Genomic DNA, 22,326 nt, shown 5'->3' with positions numbered 1-22,326 from the left:
ACTATGATCAGCTCCTCTGGGAAGTCAAGCTTCCTTTCAAGTTAGTACAAGTCACAAACTAACACACAGCAAATAGTAAAAAACAAAACAAAACAAAACAAAAAAACAAAACAAAACAAACAAACAAAAAACAAAAAACTGTGCTATGTACTGGGCTGTATTTGGTGAATAAGACAGATCTGGCTGGTTCCCTTGTAGAGTCCATAGCCTGAAGTGAGGAAGAGACTTCAGATTTGTGCTCTGATGGATGGTGGAGGCCTTCTTACGAGGGTATGGAGGCCCAGAGAATAATAGTGAAAGTTCCTCCACACGAGATGCCACCTAGCAACTAGAGGAAACAAATCCTCTTTTATTCTACCACCTATCTTACTGGAACAGTTAATTTACCTAATAGAGGCAGGCTTAATTTTTATTCTTAAAAGCAAAATTTTTTTTTATTATTATAAGTTTTAGGGTACATGTGCACATCGTGCAGGTTAGTTACATAAGTATACATGTGCCATGAAAATTTTAAAGACATTTTTATTTCTTAAAAATAATAATTTCATCTTAAACAAAACCACCAAAAACAGAATTTTATTTATTCCCAAATCTGTTTTTGAAGTACAACCTCTAAATTATTTTTTTTCTAATTTTTGTGAAGCATGATGCAAACTACTTATTACAGGGCTACACTGATATTAGTAAAAATTAAATTACTCTGTAATAAAGTATTTTGTAAAGTGTCTTTAGTAAATATTTTGTTAATGAACCACATAATAGAGATGATTAACAACATTTAATTGTATTAGATTTACAGACACAATCATAGTAGTAGTTTCTGTAATTAATGAGAATATATACATAATTATATCTCAAGTGGTGACCAAACCCATTATACAATGAAATGAGGCAGCGGAATTTCCTTATTAAGAACTTTTTCTCCCCATTTATGTCTGCTTAGCATAAAAAAAGACTTTTTTTCCTCATTTCCTCTACACTCATTAATTGGAATTCTGAAAGTAACACCTGTCTTGTCTTACTTATGTATTCAATTATTTATTTACATAGTATAAATGTGTGCATATTTCTTTTATTCTGTGGGCCCATTATTTATTCAGTTAATTAAATTGTTTCAATCTTGACCACTGGGATATTTTTCAGATTGGCTTCTGTGTTCAGTCAACAAGCTTCATCCTTTTCAAAGCATTTCTTTATTTTCTGGCATCACAAGATGTTTCAATATCGTTTTGTATGTTTCCTGGTTCAGCACTTGGAAGTAATCACTTCTCCAGAAGCACTGACTCCTTTTATTGGAAAATGGTATTTAGAAACCAAGATCTGAGAACTATGTGTGCTTATGGCTACTAAGATGTCATTGCTCCTAGCCTTTCTTAGTGGACAGAGCTAAGAAAGATATGCATGTATACTGAATCATGCATATCTACATCTACATTTATCTCTGTAGCTATAGCTGTCTTTATCTGTTTATGACTTTTGGACTTTAATTGTAATAGAAGTAACTAACATGTTTTCCTAGCAGCTTTGCACTCCAGTTCCATTTAAACATTTGCTTCATTTGAGAGCCATCCTGATGCAAAAGGTAAATGACAAATCCAGTGCTGTCTTTTCATATGGTTACCCATGTGTGCCCATTCAGGCTTTCTTTAATAATGTTCTACAAGAATGACTTTTGTGGCCACCCATAAAGGATGGATCAGCCCAAATGTGAATTTGTTCTACCATCTTTCCTAGCAGGATCACCTTTATTGTTAGAAATATGAACGTGCTTTTGTAATTGGTCTCCCAGTTTTCAATTGCATCTCCTGCATCCTCCTGATTTACTCTTCACAAGGCTTGGAATTCTCCACACTTCTTATCTGTCTTATTTCTTTTTAAGAAACTTAAGGAATTTGTCTTATTCCTTTTCAAGACTCTGCTTTAGGCATCTCATCCTTTTGGAAGCCTTCCCTGAGTCCCTCTCCCCCATCATAGCACCTGATACCTATCCTATCATGGCACTTGTCATAGAGCCTCAAAAGTGTTTCACTGATGCTCTCCCCAACTAGCCTGTGGGGCTGTTAAGGATAAGGATGCTGTTCTCCATCTGTGCCCTCAATGCTCACTGCCTAGGCTGGTCCTCACAAGTGTTTGTGAATATAGCAACATTAACACAAACAACAAAGAATACGACATTAGGGGCTGTGGGTGTGAGAAAGTGCTCAGATTTTTCGCTATATGAAATGATATTCTGTGCTTACCTTCCTTTTTAGGGGTACAGAAAGAAGAAAAGCCTAGAAACACATTGTGGGAAACTTGCCAGACTTTCTGCTTGATTAATGCTGTGGTTAAGTTTCCAAAGACTAATAGTGTTTATAATTAATGTTTATTTTAATACCCCTCCATTTTTTTATAAAAAGATAATCTAATTGAGTTCAGATGTAATCGGCATTTTACAAACCAAAAAAACTCCCAGCAGGTATCACACTGCAGAATATGATGTTTCAGGAAAAGGGCCAACTTACTGATCGTGGCCGTTTCTGACAGTGCTTGAGAGCTGATGTTCTTTATCATTTTAGATCACCTGCTTCATTGTTTTAGGAACTTAATCTTTTGAACATTTCAGTCTCATATATACAGATACAAATGGCTCACACAAAGAAATTCCCAGAGGTTTGCCTTATTCTCAGATTTGGATTTCTGAGCCAGGTAGAGACTGCTAGACAGAAGCTTTAAATGTCTTCTTTTGTTCCCATCCCTGGAACTCTGGATGTCTAAGAGATAAACGAACGAAGAATCACTTTACTAAAAAGGCAGGCCACATATCCTAAGACCTGCCAGCATTTAACCCAACTACCTCCTAATGGGCATAAAAATTCTCTTCAGAGTTGTTTTGTCAAAGCCCATATTTTGGGTATGTGTCTCTGCAAGTGGGTTGTGACATTATTCCTTTGGGGAGAGTTTTGATCTGATTTACTGTATCTGGAAAATAGTAGGTGCTCAAGAAATAAGTGTTGAAAGATTATGATGACCTATATATAAAAAACAGAATCAAACAATATAATTCTTTCTTTTGAGGAACCTATATATTACCCAATCATTTATTTTATTGTAAAGTGGAAGATTTTATATTTGGCTAACATGTATTCAGTAGTTGCCCCTATTTTGTGAACTTATAGCATGTATTGTCCCCTGGGTTTCATATGTCTATGAATTTTCACTTAATCTGAGTTCTTAGTTTATATTTTAATTTTAGTCCTCAACTTTACATTGTAATCTGGTACCTGTAAATCTCATTTGAAACGTGGGTTAGCAGCAGAAGCACTGGCACATGCTGAGAGTCCTTAACTAAAAGCTTAGAGGCCCATGACTAAAATGAGATGATTTGGTTTACTTCAGATCTAATCAAAAGAGAAACTTACCATGCCTAATTGAACATGCCAGCCTCCAAGTATAACAAATTCCCACCTTTTTTTTAAAGAGCTTCATGGTTGAGGGGAATCATATTATTAATTTATAATAACAGATTCAAGTTTGACTGACGAAGGCAACTTAAATCTTCATCTCTAGAGATGTCAGTAACACACAAAAAGAAGCATCCACAATTTGCCTTCTGCTGCCATTTAACACCTTCTACATATGCAATGTGACAAAATCTGCCTTTCTTTGCCAAGTCCAATCTTTCTGCTTTTACTGCTGACAGTTTAGATCGTGAAAATAAGATGCAATGAAGTTTGAAAAGCTGGATGTATTCTAATTAGAAGAATTCCTTGGTCTTGGTTTTCAGGAAGACTGTGGCTTTACCCACATAGCTGGTTTGGTCTTTCTAACAGACCTGATGCTGGTTGTTAGCTGGTTAGCCTGGTTATGCACACAGACTAGCCTGCTGTCTTCCTAAGATCCAGCCCCAGGGAGATGCTTATAAGAATACATCTCTGAAGCAGTAATGTGGCTAGTACTGGTTCAATACAGTTTTTTTTCTTTTTTTCTTTTGTTTTTTTTCCGGATAAGGCCCAGCCTTTCAGAGAACATCTATTCAAGTGCCCAGAAAAATCCTCTGGTTATGAAAGTTTGAACTGTATGAGTTAAGCCATAAACTTGGGATGAATGAAAGATAGCACGATATTGGAAATGGTGTCTGTGCACAGTAGGGGCTCTCTGCTTTGGTAATTGCAAGGTAGAAAGTCAACTTGCAATGTGCTTCTCAGACTTTCTGTAGGGATAGCAATGATCTTGAGGTATGAAGGGCACACACTGCAGTGGAAATTGGAGATTCTGTGTAGGAAATCGGCCTTGTCATTTAATTTAGAGAGGTCAAATACCTCTACCATAACTGCACTCTGTATTTAACTCAACTGTGGTAAAAACTCAGGTTTCTAAAACAAGTAAATTAGAAGGTAGTTATATTACAAAGGCTTATGTGCTTTGTAATGAAGCCAATCTGAGTCTCTCTTCAAAGGACTTATTTAAATTTGCCATCTGAGGCCCTGCGTGGTGGCTCATGCCTGTAATCCTAGCACATTGGGAGGCTGAGTCAGGTGGATCACTTGAGGTCAGGGATTCAAGACGAGCCTGGTCAACACGGTGAAACCCCGTCTCTACTAAAAACACAAAAATTAGCCAAGCATGGTGGCGCCTGCCTGTAATCCCAGCTACCTGGGAGGCTGAGGCAGGAGAATTGCTGGAACCTGGGAGGCGGAGGTGGCAGTAAGCCAAGATTGCACTACTGCACTCCAGCCTGGGTGACAGAGTGAGACTATGTCTCCAAAAAAAAATTTGCTGTCTGAGGCTCTGCAATTCATTGTTAGTGTGAGCATAAATTGGTGCAATTCTTTTGGAGGACAATTTGACAAATATCTTTCAAATTTTGAAATGTGTATACTCTTTGATCTGGCATTTCTATCTTCAGAAATTTATTTTATATGTATATGTCTTCTACACAGTAGAATTTGCTCAATGGCCAAAGAGGATACTCATGTAGCATTGTTGTAATAACTAAATAAATCAACAAGAAATGAAAATATCCTAAATGTTCAACAGGGTACTGATTGAACCAACCATGGAACAGCCATGCAGTGAAATACTAAGCAGTTGTTAAAATGAATGAAGAAAGTCTAAATGTGCTGATGTGGAAAGATCTCCAAGATGCAATTAATAACAAAAGCCAGGTTAGAAAAGAAACTGATAAAAGTGGTCATCTCTAGGGAATGGATGGAATCTGGGGTAGGAAAGAGATTCACTCTTATTGTCTTTCCTTATGTAGTGTTTGCTTTTTACTTATGTGTGCATGTAATGTTTTTATAACAAAAAATAGTTAAAATTAATCCATGATTTAAGATTTCTACTGTGGTAAACATTTGGATTTGTAACCAAAAGGGAATATATATTTTTTCATCATTTTAAAGGTCTGTTTCACTTATGTAATAGCACATTAGGAACTATCTAATGTACTATTTGCTATATTTAACCATATTAATAAAGACTTTGGATATGAACTAGATCAAATAATATACAAGCCTTTTATTTCAGCTGCTGTGACCTAGGAACCTACCTACCATAGTCTTGGTGGCAGCTTACTCAAAATGCAAGATCAAGTTTTCATAGGGTTTAAGTAGACTGCAGACCAATGTCTATCATTACACTTGATACAGAATCTTGAGCATTGCAAAAGAAGGGGCATCAAAGTATCCATTATCTGAACACTCTTGGGGTGGAGGTTTCCCTGGCTTCTCTAGACAAAGAGACTCACTCCCTTCTGAGGCAGGCCATTCCATCTTTGGATATGTCTGTAGGAGAGGCCTTCCTATGCTGGGCTGAACTCTCTTTCTCTGAATTGAGGAAGGATGTGCTTTCCCGACCAGCTAGACTTAAGAGGGTCCCCAAAACTCCCCTCTCCTGGAAAGACAGACCCTACTTTACCATGGCAAACTGCCCATGGGACCAATTTGAAGAAAGAGGCTGTGGTAACAACTTCTAAAACATTTTCAAGTTGTTTCCTAACTACATGCTACATCCTCGTTCACTTTAGCAGAGCTTCCACGTCATTCATCAGCTTCCAGACCCTCATATCCAGATGGCCCTGAACGTCCCCAATCTGACTCAATCTCCCACTCCTGCCAACAGTAAATCTCCTAGATCCTTCACCTTTTTTTTTCTGAAAATTCTCTTTGTCTTCTTGCTCCTACTGAAACTTGACTATTTCCTGAAGGCCCCTTTTCTCCTGCAGCCCTTGAAAAGTGGCAGCTGCCTGCTCCTCCAAACACCCTGCTCTCCATCCGGCCCTTCCTTATTACTTCTAGCCCACTTTTCCTCCCTCCTTGGGAGTACAAACCAATAACCACCCCTTCTACCCAAGCTGACTTCCTGGTCTCCCTCCATTCATTCCTGAAGATCGTAGAACCTAGCTTATTATTTTCCTCTCTGTTCCCATCTGTGATGACTTTTTTTAGGTGAGCCCTGCAACACCTGGCTCCTTACCTTAGTGCCTTCACCTACTCACTCCCAGCTCCCTTTGTTCTCATTCACCCACTCCTGTGGTAAGCCTACACCTCATCACTAGCAATAACTGCACCACTTCCAAAACCCCAATTTGATATTAAGTTTTTGGCAAGTCAAAAAACCCCCAATTTGAAGCATCCCACTTTCTGTCCACCACTCACTTTTCTCTTTCTACTACAAGAAAGTAGTAGAGGTTCTTTGATCTTACTGGTCAATTCATTGATGCGGTCACCTTTTCACTGCCCTCCTTTAACGTGTTCTTCACTCGGCTCTATGGGAAGAAACCATTCTATCCTAGTTTTCTTCCCACCTCAGTCTCCTTTGCTGGGCCTCCCCTTTGTTCCCAGACTCTAGACTTTGGAGTCCCCAGGGCTCAATTCTTGGCCTTCTCTTCTCTATCAATTAGCTAGGTATTATAGTCCAGTTCTGTAGCTTTTAAATAACACGTATATTTTATGACCCCCAAATTTACATCTACAGCTCTGCCTGACCTCTATCCCATGCTCCATACTCCTACACCCACCACTTTCTCAACATCTCCATTTGGATGTCTCATAGGCATCTTAAATTTAACATGAGTGCTCAAGCTCCCTCTTATAGCTTGCTCTATTCTCAGTCTTCTCCACCAACACACAGTTATATGAAAGTGAGATATCCCTGTTGAGAAGAGACTGCAAGTTGCCTATCCAATATCTATTCCATTTTCATTTCCTAATGACATAATGCCTAAATTATTGGGGACAGCAATTCATGCAGTTTAACAAACTACATTTCCAAATTGCCTTGAAACTAGGTAGTCATGTGACTGAGTTTTGAGCAAATTTAACTGAGAGGGTCTTCAGGGAAAGCTCCTTAAAAAGAAGACAAAATATCTAGAGAAAATCACTTTGACCCTTCCTCCTTCCAAGAATACAGACATGATGGCCAGAGCTCAAGAGCCACCATCTTGGACCATGAGGTGCCCTTGAGGTTACAAATCATATACTAGGGTGGTGGAGCAGAAGGATGGAAGGAGCGTGGGTCTTGAATTATTGTGGAGCTGCTAGAGCTGCCATGTCTTGTCTGCTACTCGAATTCTTACACTTGAGAGAAAAATAAACTTCCATCTTATTTAAGTCACTGTTAATTTGGATTTTCTGCTATATATAGCTAAAGCTATTTTGCCTGATGTATCAGTGTGTATGACACAATCTCATCCTTTCATGCAAGGATTAAAATGTCCTATGAAGGTCACAGATAACAAGAAGGACTTATTTTAAAGTAACATTATTTACTTGATATATCCTGGGCAATGAAAAACATTGCTGAATGGTATTCCAAAACTTAATTTCTCTTTGAAAATAATTAGACTATTTCACTGCAACTAAGAACATCAAATGATTGGCTAGACAATGTGACCTTAAGATACTTTTGTTTCTTTGAAATAATGGGGGTTTTCAAAACAGCCACATGCCTAATTTAGGACCCCATGATTCATGTAAGACATTATTAGTTTTTCAGCTTGGTAAAGGGGCAGTTGGTTGCCATGAAACAGTAAGCTTAATTTAATTATGGAAAAGGTCTTTATAATTTTTTTGCCCTTGATATCACAACTTTTCTACCATTTTCTCCCTTATACAAATGAACAAGGATTGACTTTTTAAATAGTGGTGAAATTATTTTTCTGGAAATGTCTTTGGTTAAATGGCAGAGAGTTTAGGACAATACAATGGAGACAGCTTTCCCCACATATTGCTTCATTGCAAGATATTAGTTGGGATATCTAACTACCTACCTATCTACCCACCTACCTACCTACCTACCCACCCACCCACTTACCTACCTACCTACCTACCTATCTACCTATCTACCTACATGTCTCTGTGAAACATTTACCTTTGAAGAGCAAAAATTACTAATTCTATATACTGCCATTGGTGGAAAGGTCTTTTCTCCTTTTAATCCATCTGTCCCATCACACAAACTTGCCTACTTTTGAACTAGCATTCTATATTATTATTCAGAATAATTTTAGGAAAAGAGCCACGTTCAATTTATTGAGAATTTTCTAGAGTAAGAATGGTATGAAATTTGGGTATCTGCAGATGAGAAACAAGCTATGCATTATTAACTTTAAAAGTTGGAGATTGCTCTTCCAAAAATATGCAGTATCACTGTATGAGAAGATAAGGTGACTGCTGCCTGTGTAGGGGTAGCTGAAGTTACCAAAAGACATTTTTGTCCCTAGAAACATCTTATTACAGGGGCAAAGTCCCTGGGAGGAGTAAAGCTCACTAATTTATCATGTTTAGCAAAATGTCTCATTCAGAGAAGGTGCTCAGTTATTATTAAGTGAATGTGTTAGTACAGGTGGCAGGTAAGACAGGTTGTCATCTTGGGACACATGAACATGGCAGTGGAGACATCGCCTGCCAGGCACAGTGCTGTGAGCTTTATGAATTCTGCCTGCCCTCACTTCCCAAGATAAGAAATATGCCTTCCACTGGGCTGTTCCAGCACCTAGGGTCTACTCATCTCATGCCTGTGTCTTCCACAAGGTCATGAGTTCTTTAGGAGAACTGTGTTTAATCTCCTCTGCTCTGCTCCCAATCCAGCACCTGGTACATACTGGCTATTGATGAACAAATTCATGAAAGAATGAATAAAAAAGGAGATAAAATTTGGATTGGCTCGAGGTGGGGAGAGGAGGTTGGGTGTGGCCTCGGGAGGTGCTCCAGTGAGGTTCTAGAGCACCTTAGGGCTGAGGGAGACAGGGGAGGGGGAAAGGGCTCGGAGGGCAAGGAGAAACTTTTCAAACGTCATGATTTTGTCTTGGGTGTGAGAGTAAGTATATTGTTTTATTAAAATAACCTTTTCATGACACAGTGTTCATGTAGGAAGAAATGCTTTCTTCAATAGCTCATTGTTGTCCACACCATGATGCCCTCATTCTTAGTCTGTGGTATCCATCAAGCATTTCTTCCCACTCCCTATGCTGTAGCCAATTCCATCTGCCCCTGTTCCACTCCCCACCTTGTACAACAAGCTGCAGTGGAACCCAAAGGGCGGGGCTTCGGGGGGACACAGTGCTGAGTTCAGGGTCTGCATCACCACTTATCACCTCTGAGTCCCAGAACAAATTAGTCTGCTTCTCTGAGTCTTAGTTTCCTCATCTAATAAAATAACTCTTTGAGCCTTGGTTTTCTCCTCTTCAATAAAATATACTTTTGTGATCATTATGATAGATGATATAGAATATATATAAGCCCACAGCACTGCACCCAGCAGTGGGAGACACCCAGTGAACGTTGGTGTGCATCTATCCCTTCATCCTTTTCTTAGCCTAGTAGTTCACCCTTCTTTCCTGACTTACCTCATATTTACTAATTCTTTAGGGCCCAGTTTAAAGATCACCTTCTCCACAAAATCTCCTCCCACACCTCACCCGCCCAACTTCCATGGAAAGCAATCTTTCCTCCCCTGTAGCCTGTCATCTTCTGAACACCTGTGGTACTTACCACTTTCTTCCTGGTGTCTCAGTGATTGCCGTGTGTTATTTTTTCCCCCCAGTCTGTAAATTCCATGGGGTCATATTGCCCACCCTTTACTCCTATTTCCCCAAAGCACCTAGCAGAATAATTTGTACACAATAGGTGCTTAAAAATAATAAGCTGAATATATGTAGCACAATTCTCTATATTTAGAAATCATCTTTCAATTCTTTTTTGGATACAGGGTGGTATATATAATGCATCTTTCCATTTGGTCCACTTAGGGAAAAAACAAAACAAAACAAAACAAACAGACAAACAGAAAAAGGACCCAGGCTTCATTGCAAGTCACTGACCTCACACAACATCCAGAGAATTCCCTGGAAACAGTTATAAATAAGGACTTGTCACATGGGCAATCACAACAAAGCCCTGCTCAAAAGCTAGTCACAATTCTAAAATTGTGCAAATGCTTAACTGGAAGGGGTATTTCTCAAAGGCTAGCTAGCTAGTCCACAGTTATTGCCCCAAACATCTTTGTCTTTATTATACTTCCTTAAATTGTACAACATGAAAGTGACATAAATCACATATATTATTCTTATTTTCCAGTGGGAGGGGAGAGGCCCTTGAGAGTTTGAAGAGGCCATGCCTGGCTTCTACCAGATCTGAGGTTACTGAGCTGGCTTTGAGCCTTTTAGATGGAGTACCAGAAGTAGGTTTAAGCCAGACTTGGCTTGTCATGGAGGTACCTGTCAAAGGATGCAACTTTACGTGGCTGGATGGACAGCTGCTATTCCAAAATATTCTTTTTCTAGTACTTGAGAGGGATTGCTATGTATTTAGAAAATTTAAAAATCTTTCAGAGGTTCCTGTTCTAGGTGAAGGACTAACTTCAACCAGCGTTTCCACAAAGGTTCCGTATCAGAAAGTCTGGGAAACACTGTCTACTCCATCCCTCTTTACAATTTATTATATGCTGCAGTATACAGCAGCATAATGAAAACTCTGAGAAGTCACGTGATAAAGAGACCTATTAAACTTAACTCAGAAGCTCTCCCACTTATTTATGGAATCAGCCTTGCCTGTTTGCTTTTTCTTTTTTTCCTTGTTGTTGAAAAATTCTTAGTGACATCCTATGAAACCAGCATTTCACTTTTAAAATGCTGCCTTTGCAGTTATTACCCATCACTGTAATGGGGATAAATTTTCAGCTAAGAATGGGACACAAAGGGATATGCGTGAGGGGATGGGAAAATCAAGAGAAGGATAAAGTATGTTGAGGGTGACCCAGGGAGGGCCCCCAAACACAATTTGACAGTTTTGCTCAAGGCCAGCCATGGTTCTCATTTCATACATGATTTTGACTGTGTTTTCCTGCTTCCAAAGCCCGGTTGTTATCAAGTGATAGAAACAGATTGGAAGTAGAATTTGCATCTTCGTCTTATCTTAAATTGTCTGGTGTAGGGAGGAAAGAAAGGGAACACTTGGACAACATTTGCTCAGATGAATGTGAGAAGAGGAAGGAAAGGAGAAGGGGATGACAGGGAAACAACGGTACGTAGGAGGTAGGACATTAACGATAGAAGGTAATGGACAGGATGGAGGAAAGAGAGAAAGTAAAAGGCTGGACAGGTCAGGCAGATGCTAACAAACTCCCCCTCCTAGGCCAAGAATAAAATAATAACTGGGACAGGAGCCTTCCTTAAATGTATAAATAGCTCCTTCTATCCCCTTGGTAGCAGGTACTTATTCCTACATGTAGGGTTCTGCCATTGGACCTCTTGCTGCCCATGGGTCTGCATTTCCCGAAGCTGTTGGTAGGGCCCAGTGTGAGATCCTAGTAGTGGTCTGCTGCTTTAGAAAATATCATGGTGGTTAATTTAAAGCACAGGGCTAGCAAAAGAGAAGGGCCTAGGTGTTGTGCAAAAGCCAGAGTGGAGAGGGGCTGGGAAGGGGCTTCCTCTTGCCCGGGGTTGTCAGATGTTTCACTTCTTGCATGCAAAGCAACTAGGAGATCTTTGGCAAGCTAAGGCAGCTTAGAATATTAGAAGCTGAAAGCAAGATACGCAACACATTTGGGAGTTTCTCTCTTATGCTGAAGAATAAAATGAACTGATTCCTCTATGAGGGTACCTTTCAATTTCTTGTCAGTATCCAGGTAAAAGTCATGTAAAAACCTTAAATGTTTTTCATAACTTACAAATATTGTATATTATTAAAAAGTCACAGCATGTATGGGATGAAATAGGGGTTAAGGCAATAGGACAGCTCCCTTTCCAAGAATTCAAAATCTTCACATTGCTGTTCCATGGCAAACCTACATCAGAAAAGAGATTCTTCCTGGGACAAGGCTATGTTCTGGGACAGTGCCTGGAATTCATTAATAAATACATCTTATATAAATCTCTACTCAGAGAAAATGGTTAAAATGATATGCCTATCCTCATGGAGTGGGAACCCTCATGTAGACAATGCTACTAGCTGGAATGGTGGACCCAGCCTCTCAGAGTAATGCTCCTATCTGATACAATAGGGACCTCAGGGAGACAGGGCATGAGCCTACAGTCCTCCACATCAGAATCAGGTGTCTAGCTGGTTCTGGGTATAGAAGTTACTTCAGATCTTTCATTCCTTTGCATAAATCAGAAAACCACCAGAACATACATCCCCCTCTGAAATAAAGGACATATTAGAAAATTATTGGATGAATGTTTCTATATGTTTTGTGAGCATGTGGGGGAAAGTACTGGCGCAGTGGGTATTTGTGTTTACATTATTGACACCATTTCTCTGAGTGTGTTACATAATTATGACGGTTTGAATTGTCTGAATGGAATAACATGATTACCCATGGTATTGCACGTCTCCAATTCCAAATAAACACAATGGCAAAAACTAGACAAAAATGCAGAAAGAATAGTAAGTCACACAATGTCACTGAAGTCATGCAGAGAGGAAAAAAAAGAATAAAAAATGGGCAAGCAACAGACACCATAAATGTAAAAAAGCCAATGCATACAATTCTAAAATCATTCTTACCTTCTTCAGTCATTGTGTCATAATATTTTAGTTTTCCATATGATCCAAGTTCTACAACATCACAGTAAAAGACACAAAGATAAGGAACGAGCTATAATGCAAGAACTTTGTTTTTACACATTTTTAATTAATCAGATTCAGAGTTATACTGTCAAATTTTGCAATCGTAACTATATGGAGATGTGCAAACATGGGCCATGTGGCAGACAGCTTTCACGGCCCATTTTCAGAAATCACTTTAAATATATTATGCTACTGGGGGTAGAGTGTGCCCTGCATTACAGAATAGGGCACAGTTATCTTAACGTCCAATGAAACAAAGTATTTGGCAAAGATAACTTCACCCCAGGTCTATTGTAACCCTGTAATTTTTATAGAGGTGACACTCCGAGAGAAAGGGACTGAACAAGGACAACGTCCAGGCTCATGGAAGCTTGCAGACACTGTGATTCCTTGCCACAGAACAGCAGTTCAAGAAGTTTATTTCACAGCTTTTCTCCAACAGAACCATTTCCTAGAGAAAAAGGAAGGCTACCTAGGAAAATCTAACATGAAAAACCACGTTCTAAACTTCCCTTTCTCTTCTTATATTTTAGACAGACAACACAGAGTGCTCTGGGAGGAAAAAGGAGGCATGTTCCCAGGGAAGACCACCAGCTCAGATAGGTGACAGGGCAGCCACAGCTCCAGGACTAAGGCATTGGTGGCTGCTGTGTAAACAGCAGGAGGCAGGGCAAGGACCAGCAGCTCCCCCTCTGTGTACAGATCATCAATGGACTCCCCCTGTAATGGAAACCCCTGGCAGAATGTGAGCTGTTTTGAGTGAGCTGGTGGGAGTGGCAGCTGCAGTTGAGGGGAGAGAAGGAGTGGGATACACCATTTCTGTTTTCTTCAGTTTTAAAATAGCAACTTTTATCCTTGTTTGCCTGAAAATTCTAGATTGTTTTAAGCAATTTTGTGAGCAGGTTAAAAATATATTTTCTGGTCATAACACCACTCTCCCAATAAACTTCAAGACATTAATTAGACTCAAGAGATAGTCCTGTAGGATTCTGCAGAATGCTCCCATGGCACATTAACTGGGCCAGCTGCTGGGAATCCTCATATGAATAAACTTAAAATTGATGGGTTTTGTGTGCAAGATGAAGGATCTAGCTTAAAATGCAATAATAAATATTCTTGTATTTCATATTTGTATGATACATCATTTACACATTTTTTCATGTGCCTAGATTTCTATCTAAAATTGTTTTAATATGCCAGTACAAAATTATATCTTGGGGAGAAAAATCACATGTTTATGTTTCTACGAAGAGCTGCCTATTCTGGATACATTACAAAAGATGCAGGTGCTTCAAAAAGAAATTGAATTTTGTGTAAATAGAAAGAAAATTTTTTTCATGACTTCTGGGGATTGCCATCAGTGAAAAAAATATATACATACATGTATATATATGTATATATATATTCTGGTATTTTAAGAACAGTATTATATATTTGACATTGCACAACTTCGGAATTCTTAAATGACCTAAATACCTTCATAAATATAAAACACATAAATATAAAACATATGTTCATAGTGGCTTCACACATAATATATGTGTTTGCATGTGTGAGTAATCTTGGAGTAGATTAACAAATCACATCAGCCAACTAACTGTTTTGTGACCTCTCTTCCTTCCCTGAGGTAAGCAGTGGAATAAGCAGCTGGCATTCTCTACCATTTGCTCAGCAAACAGAATATGAGTGGTTCTGTGTTTGCAAAGTTGGATGTAAACTATATTCTACACAGTGACAATACACCATTGCATTTTTATGGATCCATTTTTGTAGACGCAAACCTCTGTATGCACACATGTATTTTCACATATCAATCCCAACTGTCAAATATCTGCTTGTGGCAGGTGATATTATTCCTCACCTCATCTCTTGCAGAATCAGGTATAAATAAATACATTCATATTGTTTAATTATCGTTTTATTTGTACATAGTTGGAACTGGAACTGTTCATATCGGACAAAGCTCACACATTCTCGACAACGTGGCAATGTCTAGATCACTTCTTAGCTGCTTCCTTGGATATGATGAATGAGACTGAAGAACAAGAACTAGGCAGAACATAACAAAAATGAGGCTAATGATGGCAGAAGAGAAGGAAGAAGAGTAGTGAAAAGCTGAATAACAGCAGGTGTTGTGGCAACTCAAGGCGCACTGAGGAAGCAGTGGAAGGGAATGGTATCTGCCCAAACAAAGAGAACCATGTTTACAGTTTACTGAAGAAAAGTCAGAAAAGAATGGAGATGGAAACCAGCCTGCTAGAATACGGTCTTTAGCACTAACAGCAACAGGATGGTGAGATGGTGAACTCAGCAGCAGCATCCTAAGGAGGATTGGGCAGCATCTCCAGGAGCCACAAGGCCCTCCTCCCTGAAGCAAGGACTCAGGAGGTGCAGAAAGAGAAATGACATGCGACTAGGACAGAAAGCATGCATACATAAACCAGAGCTCATCATGCACTTGGCTGGGGTCCTACAGCCCATGATGCCTCCTGGAAAGTACCCTTGCCCACTGTCTATTGATAGCCTGTGGCAAGACCTAGTCTTGCTGAGAGGACCCGGAAGGCACTCACCTGCATAGGAACGTGGCTTGCAACCAGCACACTCTCCATAATGAATAACTAAGGCACTTTGAACATAATTGGATTAGGATTCAAACTGGGGCTAATCCAAGGTTAGTTTTTTTGGGGATAGGAGGAAAGAAGTAAGGGAGTTCAAGAGTCTATTACTTAACATTATCTAGCACTGTTTGCTGTATCAGTGAAGCAAGAGGCAGCTTGGATTGGAAGAGCCACACATCACTTGTGAATGTCATTCTGGGTACCACCTGGTGCCTCTTCTCTATAACATTTCTCTAAGAAGCCACACAGATGGAGAAGAAATTCCAGAACCCTGTGGTCGGTGTTTGAGATGAGCCTGTAATCCGATTATAAATGCTGCCCATTACGAGAATCACACTTGCTTTCATGCCACCGTGGTGGAGCCCATGTTACTGAGATGTGATGATCCCATGACCAATTTTCTCCCTTATGTATATTACTACCCCTCTAACTCTGTATCACACTAGCCAAAAGAGTGACTTTTTTGTTTTGTTTTAAACTTTACTTTGGGGAGGAATGAAAGTTGCCCATTAGATGTAACAACTCCCAATTGTCTCACAGGGACAGATCTCGATTATGGAAAATATGGTGAAAGTCCTGAAAGGTAGGTTACGATCACAGAGGGAGATCTCAATATAATTATGTAGGAATTATCATCCTCGAACAGTGAACAATAATGTGTGGTCATTACTGTGGATCATGCAGATGGTTCATAATGAAATGCCCAAGCAAGTCCCAAGATTCTGCAACTTCTTATAAATTTGCCACCTCATTTTCAGCCTTCTCTGTGGTGTTGCTTAGCAATATCAGTGGTTACTGATTTCTGTCCTGTGAGGAGCTGACTCAGGCCATATCTCACCTTATTTTACATGCTCTGGATGATCAAGCAAGAGAAATGGGACCTAGATGTGCTTTTCTGCTGCTGTCCTTTTGAGGTGGGCTGGGGAGGGGGAGAGCGTAGGATAGAATATGCAGGTTTCTGAAAAGGATTTTTAAAGAAAAACACTAAGCAACCTAGACAAGAGAATCAACCCAAAACAATCTGCCTTTTATGAGTATTGTTTTGAGAAGTGAAGCCAGCTGGACTTCCTGGGTCTAGTGGGGACTTGGAGAACTTTTCTGTCTAGCAAGAGGATTGTAAAACGCACCAATCAGCATTCTGTAGCTAGCATTGTAAAACGCACCAATCAGCACTCTGTAGCTAGCAAGGGGATTGTAAAACACACCAATCAGTGCTCTGTAGCCAGCAACGAGATTGTAAAATGCACCAATCAGTGCTCTGTAAAATTGCACCAATCAGTGCTCTGTAAAATTGTACCAATCAGTACTCTGTAAAATGCACCAACTAGTGCTCTGTAAAACACACCAATCAGTAGGGTCCTAAAAGTAGCCAATTGCAGGGAGGATTGAAAAAAGGGCATTCTGATAGGACAGAAATTGAACATGGGAGGGGACAAATAAAGGAATAAAAGCTGACCACCCCAGCCAGCAGCAGCAACCCACTTGGGTCCCCTTCCGTGCTGTGGAAGCTTTGTTCTTTCGCTTTTCACAATAAATCTTGCTGCTGCTCATTCTTTGGGTCCATGCCATCTTTAAGAGCTACAACACTCACCACGAAGGTCTACAGCTCCATTCTGGAAGTCAGAGAGACCACGAACCCACCGGAAAGAACCAACTCTGGATACATATTTACTGTGTAATTAAAAATCTCAATAACAATCTTAAGATAATTTTAAACACTGTCACTTTGTTAGAATATATTTTTTCCTTTTTCACAAAGTCCAGGAGATAAGTGATGATATAGCATGAGGGTTGCATATATAGTTTGGAGCCTTACAGACCTTGACTTGACAACTGGGTCTGCCACTTGCTAGCCATGAGACCTTGGGCAACTTACCTAATGTCTTTGAGACTTAGTTCTCACACTTATGCAAATGAGAAAAATACTAGTTGTGTTCTAGAATTGTGGTGAGAATTACAGGTGCTTAACCTGTAACTGACAGATAATATTCACTAAATATATGGTAGGTATTATTATGACTTTAGTGCATCAGTTGGTTTTCCTTCAGATTAGTCAGGAAGCTCCCATACATAGTACTCTTCTGATCTTCAAAAATCAGAGTGAACTTTGGTATCAAGAGACCTTATCATTATAATGCAGAACAAGGAGATCTTGTAGCACAGTGGAAATTTTGGAGTCAATAGATATGGGTTCTAATCCAGACTTTGCTTTTTATTACCAGTGTGACTTTGTAGTAAGATAGCCTTTCAAAACCTTAATTTCCTCATCTGTAAAATGGGGCTCATTCTAGTACCTCCCTCAATATGTTGTTGTAAGGAGCTTTGTGCTATGCCTGGAACATTGGAAGTACTCAAGCTCATACATATAGAACCCATCATTCTATGATTGGGCCAAAATCTAGTAAGTGATGAGTTGTCCAGACTAAGATAATATGTCACAAGTGACCACCCAGGATTTGAACCTTGTTCTAACATCCTTCTCACAAGTTTATATTGGAGAAGAAACAGGTAAAATGAGAATGACAAAAATAATGACCAATGATGTCATGCCAAAGGAAGTCTATGAATGTCATTTATATTCTTTTGTATAATCTAACATCAGGTACATTGAGACCTGATGTCAGTTACATTGGTATTATTTAAAGAATGTACAACTCAGAGAAAGAAATAACATAAAGATATTAGGTTTTGGTTTTTGAAAGGGAAGCTCAAAAGGGACTTCAGCTGTTCAGGAAAGTGGTATTGCCCAGTGGTTAAAAGAGTGGGTTCTGGGGTCCAACAATCCTGGGTCTGAACCCAGCTCCATCAGTTTCTACCTGTGTGGTCTTGGGTAAATCATTTAGCTACTCTAAACTTCAATGTCCTTATCTGTAATATGGTTATAATAAAAGTTCTTATCTTATAGGATTGATGTGGAAAATAAATAAGTTAATCTGTATAAAATGCTTAGCCCAGTGTCTGGCAGGCACATGGTAAATATTCAATAAATATTAGTTATTCCTGTTGTCACTATTATTGCCTCCCCATGCATCAATTCAGAGTTCGAGCTGAATATTCAACATTTTCTCTGGTCCCTTTTTCAGCTGTAGTTTGAAGGGAAAAAATAATATTAAAGAGTGAAAAAATATGATTTGAATAGCAAGGAACATAGAATATCTGAAACCATCCATGCAACAGTTGGAATTCATTTCTAATTTCAGAAAATCTGTTTGAGCTCTTCTAATAGAGTATTTCTAAAATGTGTTCTTAATTTTTTGTGGGGGTAGGTGGATGGGGGCTTAGGAAACTAACATTTTCATTAATGACATCTATCACCTTGGGTACATTTTTGCTTGTCTATAAATTGAAAGATTACATTTACAAAATCAAGCAAAAGGTACTTTCTCATTAAATCCTATCAATTCTGGGCTGGGGGTTACAAACACATTTATTACCCACTCTTAGAAGTGGCAAAATATTCCATTATCTTCCTCTGCTTTTTTTTAAAAGGATTTATGAAGTGCTGTGTACAGATAGGCCTGTTGGTTTCTTTCACAGAAACAGGAGCTTGGTTATATTACATGTGACTAAGATCCACAGGGTGAGCGGAGGGAGGGGGGCACTAAGGTGATGCTGATGCTTCTGTAAGCCACACTCACAATCCAACCAGTCACAAAGTCTAATTCCACCCCTAAATATCTTCAATTCTGTCTTTTCTGCTCCATTTCCACTGCCCTGGCCTTAGTCTGAGGCTTTGCCTAGACTACTGCAATGGTCTTATTTGCACTCTTCTTCCCTAATCTTTCTTACCACCTGTCTACCCCCAGCACCTTTCACCTGTCTTTCTCATCATTATCAAGGTAATCATTTCTAAACACAAAGTGAAAATATAACACCTCTCAATCCTGCACATACTGTGATTTTGCGTTGGAATTTTACTACGTCTCCTAATTTACTGAATCTTTCAGAACCCCGTTGAGGTTCCCTCCTCCATGCAGCATTCCTGAATGCCCCCATCCCTAACGTTAAGTCACTTTCCTCCTGTGTGTCTGTTCCAACTATACACTTTTGTTGTTGTGCTCATCTTATCAAATGTACCTTAACCTACTTGTTTTCTGCCCTTTAAGGCAAAGAGTCATTGTATGCATTTTGTTAATTTCAGCACCCAGCAGAGTAAATGGGCACTCCATATGCATTCAACAAATGCTAAGTTGAATTAAATATCTATTTAAAGTGCTCTGTTAATCTACCTCACCTTTATTACCTTTGGTACTGACACCTATGATTCTTCCCATTTTAGTGTTCTAATTCCACAGCTTCAACTATTCTGGCTTATAGTGTCTCTATGAGGAGGAAGCCCCATAGGGGTGGTCTTGACTCTTGGAATCCCCTTCATTGCTTCAGTAAAGTAGGAGGACTTACATCATGCAAAAGAGCCATCAGGAGAGTCCTCAGCACACAAAAGACAAAATAGCAGCACTGTCTTTAAAAAATGGCGATGGAAAATACCGGTGCACAGAATAGATGCTGCATGCTGGCTAGAGAACAACTTGGATATACTCCTGGATCCCATCTTGTGGCCTGGCTGGATTCAGTGGTTTTTGCTAGGCAAAGAGAATCAGTGCTAATTTATATCCAGCTATTGGGTCAGCAAAGCCGAGTTTCTACCCTCTGGTGCATGAAAGCATCCAATAATATTAGAAAAATATCCAAGGGAGGAGAGGAAAACCGGTAAAATGAAAAACAAACAAAAAAAAACTCCAGCCATCCAAGAAGGGAAAAAGGCAAGAGATAAGAGAAATATGAGAGGGCAAGGGAATTTGAGAACACAATGAAATTAAGGGAAAAAGGACTGGAAGACATAAAATTAATGCCACTGATGTGACAGTAATTCAAGGTAAAAATGCTCCTTACAATGATATATTCTACACTACAGTATTGTCTGGCATGTTATTTTCCTGAATACTTGGTTCTTTACCACAATAGAAACAATCACTCCAAATTATGAATAATTTACAGGAATAAATTTAAAGTAGAATGTTCATACAATCCTTTAAATTCCATCTGTTGTAAGTATAAATCCAGGTACCATTACTCCTATTAAATACTAGACTGTATAAGTGGGATTACATAAGTCAGTTTAAAATCCAGGATGCAAAGAAAAGGGTGGAAGATTAAGATATCTTTCCCAAATAGTTATGCATCTTAGATTAAATAGCAAATGCCTGCCAGTAAACCAGAGATTTGGTTACGCAGGAGGAGCTAGGGCATGCCATTATCTTTTGACCCCCAAGTGACACCCAAAGGGTGGCCTAAGAATGTTTCACCAGAATTAAAAAATTAATAGAGAGAATAAATGCTTCTGTAGATTTTTTATCAATATATTGGAAAGATACATTTTTTAGTCTGCTGAACACCTATGGACCCCAGGTAGAATTTTTTTCAAGTCTGCTCAATAGCTATGAACCCAAATGAAATCTGGCCTTTTGGAAGGAAATGAGTTAAGTATCATGTGACATGATTTCCTTCTCATTGTACAAAGGACAGGAGAACTCTGTAAATACAGAGACTAAAATTATACAGCTTTGGGATAACTTTTGCTCAATGAGAAGCTGATGAATAGAAAATCGGTTCCCATGTTATCTTATAGATAGGTATACCAGGACCTGAAGATATGGCACATGGTAAATAGGCTTCTTTTTCAGGAAAGAAAATACAGAAAAGATAATTCAAGGTCTTATGATTGAACCACTGAAAGCTGTCTAAAATTTTGATGGCTGCAAGAAAAAACGAACAACTGACAGCAACTTATTTGGCAAATGCCTACAGAGAACTAATGATGTAGGGCACTGTTCTATGTGCCCTACAAATAGCATTCCATGGAATACACTTAACAGCCCACGACAGATACCATTATCTTTCCTATTTTACAAAGGAGGAAGCTGAGTTACAGAGAAGTTAAGTAACTTGCCCAGGGGCACACAGCTAGTAAGAGGCAGAACTGGGGTTCAAACCATGGTGGCTAGCTCCTCATTGTGTCTGCTCAGTAACTAACTCTGCTACTCCTCCCAAGAATCTGATGGGAAGAGGTCACCATGCACACCCCAAGCAGGGTAGAGAGGGTTTTTCTAAATGGGCACATTGTGTGATGTCACCTTTGAACTCCTAGAATCAGCTCTTCATGGTGTAATCCTCACTAGCATTGACAAGATGGGGTTTAGCTCTCAGGTCAAGAAAATAGTTATAACCTATTCCAGATAGGAAACCTTGCATGACCTGCTGCATCACCTATGGAAATGTGTTGCACGAAAAAAAAATCAATAACTGGATAAAAGGTTTTTTTTCAGAAATGGCAGAGGAGAATTTTCATCATAAATAATTTTCTAAAATGAGATTGATTTACTATGGAATTTAACTCCTGCCAATACTGGTTGTTATGGTCTCAGGGCCTTAGAGTAAAAAGCAAAGCTACATTCACTATTGGTGTTTTGGGCTTAAGTGCTGCCATCTGGGAGGTCAAAGAGAAGTAGCCGCATAGGTTACTGCAACTGCATATCTAAAGGTCAGGTTCAACAACAGCATTTAAACTGGCATTCAGGGAGTTAACTAGTCTGGGGCAAGCACTGGCTAAAGTTCCCCCAGAGTCTTGTCTACAGTGGGGGCCTGTAAAGGAGAAC

The 22,326-nt window shown here is 39.3% G+C and overlaps 1 protein-coding gene across 4 annotated transcripts in view; it reads right to left on the bottom strand.

Annotated features, from left to right (window-relative positions):
• SLC24A2 (solute carrier family 24 member 2) overlaps positions 1-22,326 on the bottom strand; it is a 277,036-nt gene that overhangs the window by 70,469 nt on the left and 184,241 nt on the right. For 2 of the 4 annotated variants that reach the window (XM_004047850.5, XM_019034108.4), the window contains exon 5: positions 12,990-13,040. The exons of the other annotated variants lie outside the window; for them this stretch is intronic. In XM_004047850.5, coding sequence (XP_004047898.1) covers positions 12,990-13,040 — 51 coding nt within the window. The remainder of the gene's footprint in view (positions 1-12,989; positions 13,041-22,326) is intronic. 4 annotated transcript variants of the gene reach the window in all.

The sequence above is a fragment of the Gorilla gorilla genome, chromosome 13 (genome assembly GCF_029281585.2).
Source record: "Gorilla gorilla gorilla isolate KB3781 chromosome 13, NHGRI_mGorGor1-v2.1_pri, whole genome shotgun sequence".
Lineage (NCBI taxonomy): Eukaryota > Metazoa > Chordata > Mammalia > Primates > Hominidae > Gorilla > Gorilla gorilla.
The sequence above is the reverse complement of the archived record's forward strand: the minus strand, read 5'-3'. Positions and strand labels throughout refer to the sequence as shown.